General features: G+C 43.2%; 2 protein-coding genes across 4 annotated transcripts in view; one reads left to right on the plus strand and one right to left on the minus strand.

Moving 5' to 3' along the window:
* The window catches only part of LOC119585020 (proteasome subunit beta type-2-like), a 6,678-nt gene extending 6,105 nt beyond the window's left edge, over positions 1-573 (minus strand). The window contains exon 1 of the mRNA XM_037933634.1: positions 443-573. Coding sequence (XP_037789562.1) covers positions 443-464 — 22 coding nt within the window. The 5' untranslated portion in view covers positions 465-573. The remainder of the gene's footprint in view (positions 1-442) is intronic.
* A 253-nt stretch (positions 574-826) lies between these two features.
* The window catches only part of LOC119585021 (microtubule-associated protein RP/EB family member 3-like), a 46,883-nt gene continuing 45,879 nt past the window's right edge, over positions 827-1,830 (plus strand). For 2 of the 3 annotated variants that reach the window (XM_037933635.1, XM_037933637.1), the window contains exon 1: positions 827-976. The gene's annotated coding sequence lies outside the window, so the exon portion shown is untranslated. Of the gene's footprint in view, positions 977-1,019; positions 1,196-1,830 lie in introns of those variants that run through there. The other variant, XM_037933638.1, reaches the window with a different exon arrangement.

Raw genomic sequence — 1,830 nt, forward strand, 5'->3', positions numbered from 1 at the left:
TCGTATACATAATTATATGAACTAAAATAAAAAAACAACTACAGATTCACACATACAATAAGGTGAATAATTAACACAAAAAATAATAAATCGCTAGGTTATATGGCTCTCTGAAACTATAAAATAACCAAAAATATATTCATACATTCAACATGGACTGAATTGGGATCATGAACACAAGTTTCCGAAAAAAAATGTAAACCTCCGATCCTATTCAAAATAGGAAGACGCAGTTAAATTCAGATATAATTTCCACGTTAGCTCCATTAAATAAAACGACCACACGGAGATAAGCCCAGCCAAGAGCCTCAAATTAAGAGCAGCAAAATGGCATGACACTTCACACAAACCCACGTACTATATAAACACAAAATCCTTCCTCGCCCAGCCCTCCAATGACCAACCCTCACTCCTACCCGTAAAGCTTAACCCCAGAACTCACCAATGAGGCACTGTAAAGTCATGGCGAAGGCTTAAAATCAGAATCAAAGAGAAAAGACGACCGCGATCCCGGTTTCCTGATCAGTGACTTGCACCAAACACACGGCGCGTTCGAGTTCGAGCCAAGACAATACTATGACTCATTCGTGTCGTTATTTCTGCTGTTGGTGATTTGAGGTGATATTTTCGAGTTTTGGGATATTTTTATTGGTTTTAATTGATTTTTGTAATTCATCTTTAACTCTGAGGGAAAATGTGCATTCGTTAATATTTTTATTCTCTTTATTTACATGTAGAAGTAAGTACCTGGATAATTTACGTCTTTGCTCTAATGTATTATTTCCCAAAGAGTTATACGCATCAAAGGCTCACATGCAGATTGGGGCATAACCGCGGAAAGTGCAACAATATTCGAATTTCGAGATTATTTGACGTTCGCGGTGCGCATCGCGGTCATCACTTGTCATTCTTCGGGTGTCCAGAAGTCCGATCGGAAGGGACTCTATTTTTCTCGTTTTTTTCTCTCTAGTTCTAGGTAAGGCAATCGTCTGGTGTGCTTGCGGGGCATCTTTATCTCCGGGGCGAGGGAGCGAGGGAGCGAACGGTGGCGTGTCTAGCGAAATAAGGGCGTGGGGCGAGGTTGAAGTACCGGCAGTGTCTCTCGGCTCCAACGTCTCCTGTCAAATCGTGCATACATTGTTAAAAATCCCAACCCATTCGAAAGAGACGGGGGGAAACGCGCTCCGAGCGGAGAGTAAGTACCCAGACACGGCCTGGACCAAGAGATCACAGTCCCAGTAGCCTTTATGCCTACCCAGACCGTTTTAACGTGCGAGCGAGCGAGGAGCAGGACTTTCCTTTTGGGGAGTGGCTCTGCTCCCCTTGGGTAGGCCTATGGCAGAGGCTTGTCGCGCCCACGTCCTCTGGGCTACGGGGTATTTGGCACCGGATTGTGTGGGGGGGAGGTGTGGCAGGGGCGTTTGTGGGTATTGTTGTTTCGGCAATGTAGGAATGCAAGGAGGAAAGGTGGAGGGTGTTGAGATTTTTAGGTTGGGAATTTTAATATTTGGATTTTTTTTTTTATATCATAGCTCATGGGAGTAGAAGTGAAGGATCTATAATTCAAGCGTTTGGTAAATCTTACACCTGTCTGTTACTGGTCTATGATTAGGATGTAAGCCTGTCTGTAAAACTGCATGATTGCATGTGACCAGTCTGTTACAAATTTAGTATGATAAGGTTGGGCTGGTTCCTTTTTGAATATGTATTATTTGTGAGATCTGCAAGGTCAGTTTTGCAGATATATACACAATGGATGTTTTTTTTTTTTGCCTTTTGAAGCTGAACCCATTCACAGTGGGGGTTTTCTGGTGCCATACTGGTGCTGTG

The sequence above is a fragment of the Penaeus monodon genome, chromosome 19, assembly GCF_015228065.2.
Source record: "Penaeus monodon isolate SGIC_2016 chromosome 19, NSTDA_Pmon_1, whole genome shotgun sequence".
NCBI lineage: Eukaryota > Metazoa > Arthropoda > Malacostraca > Decapoda > Penaeidae > Penaeus > Penaeus monodon.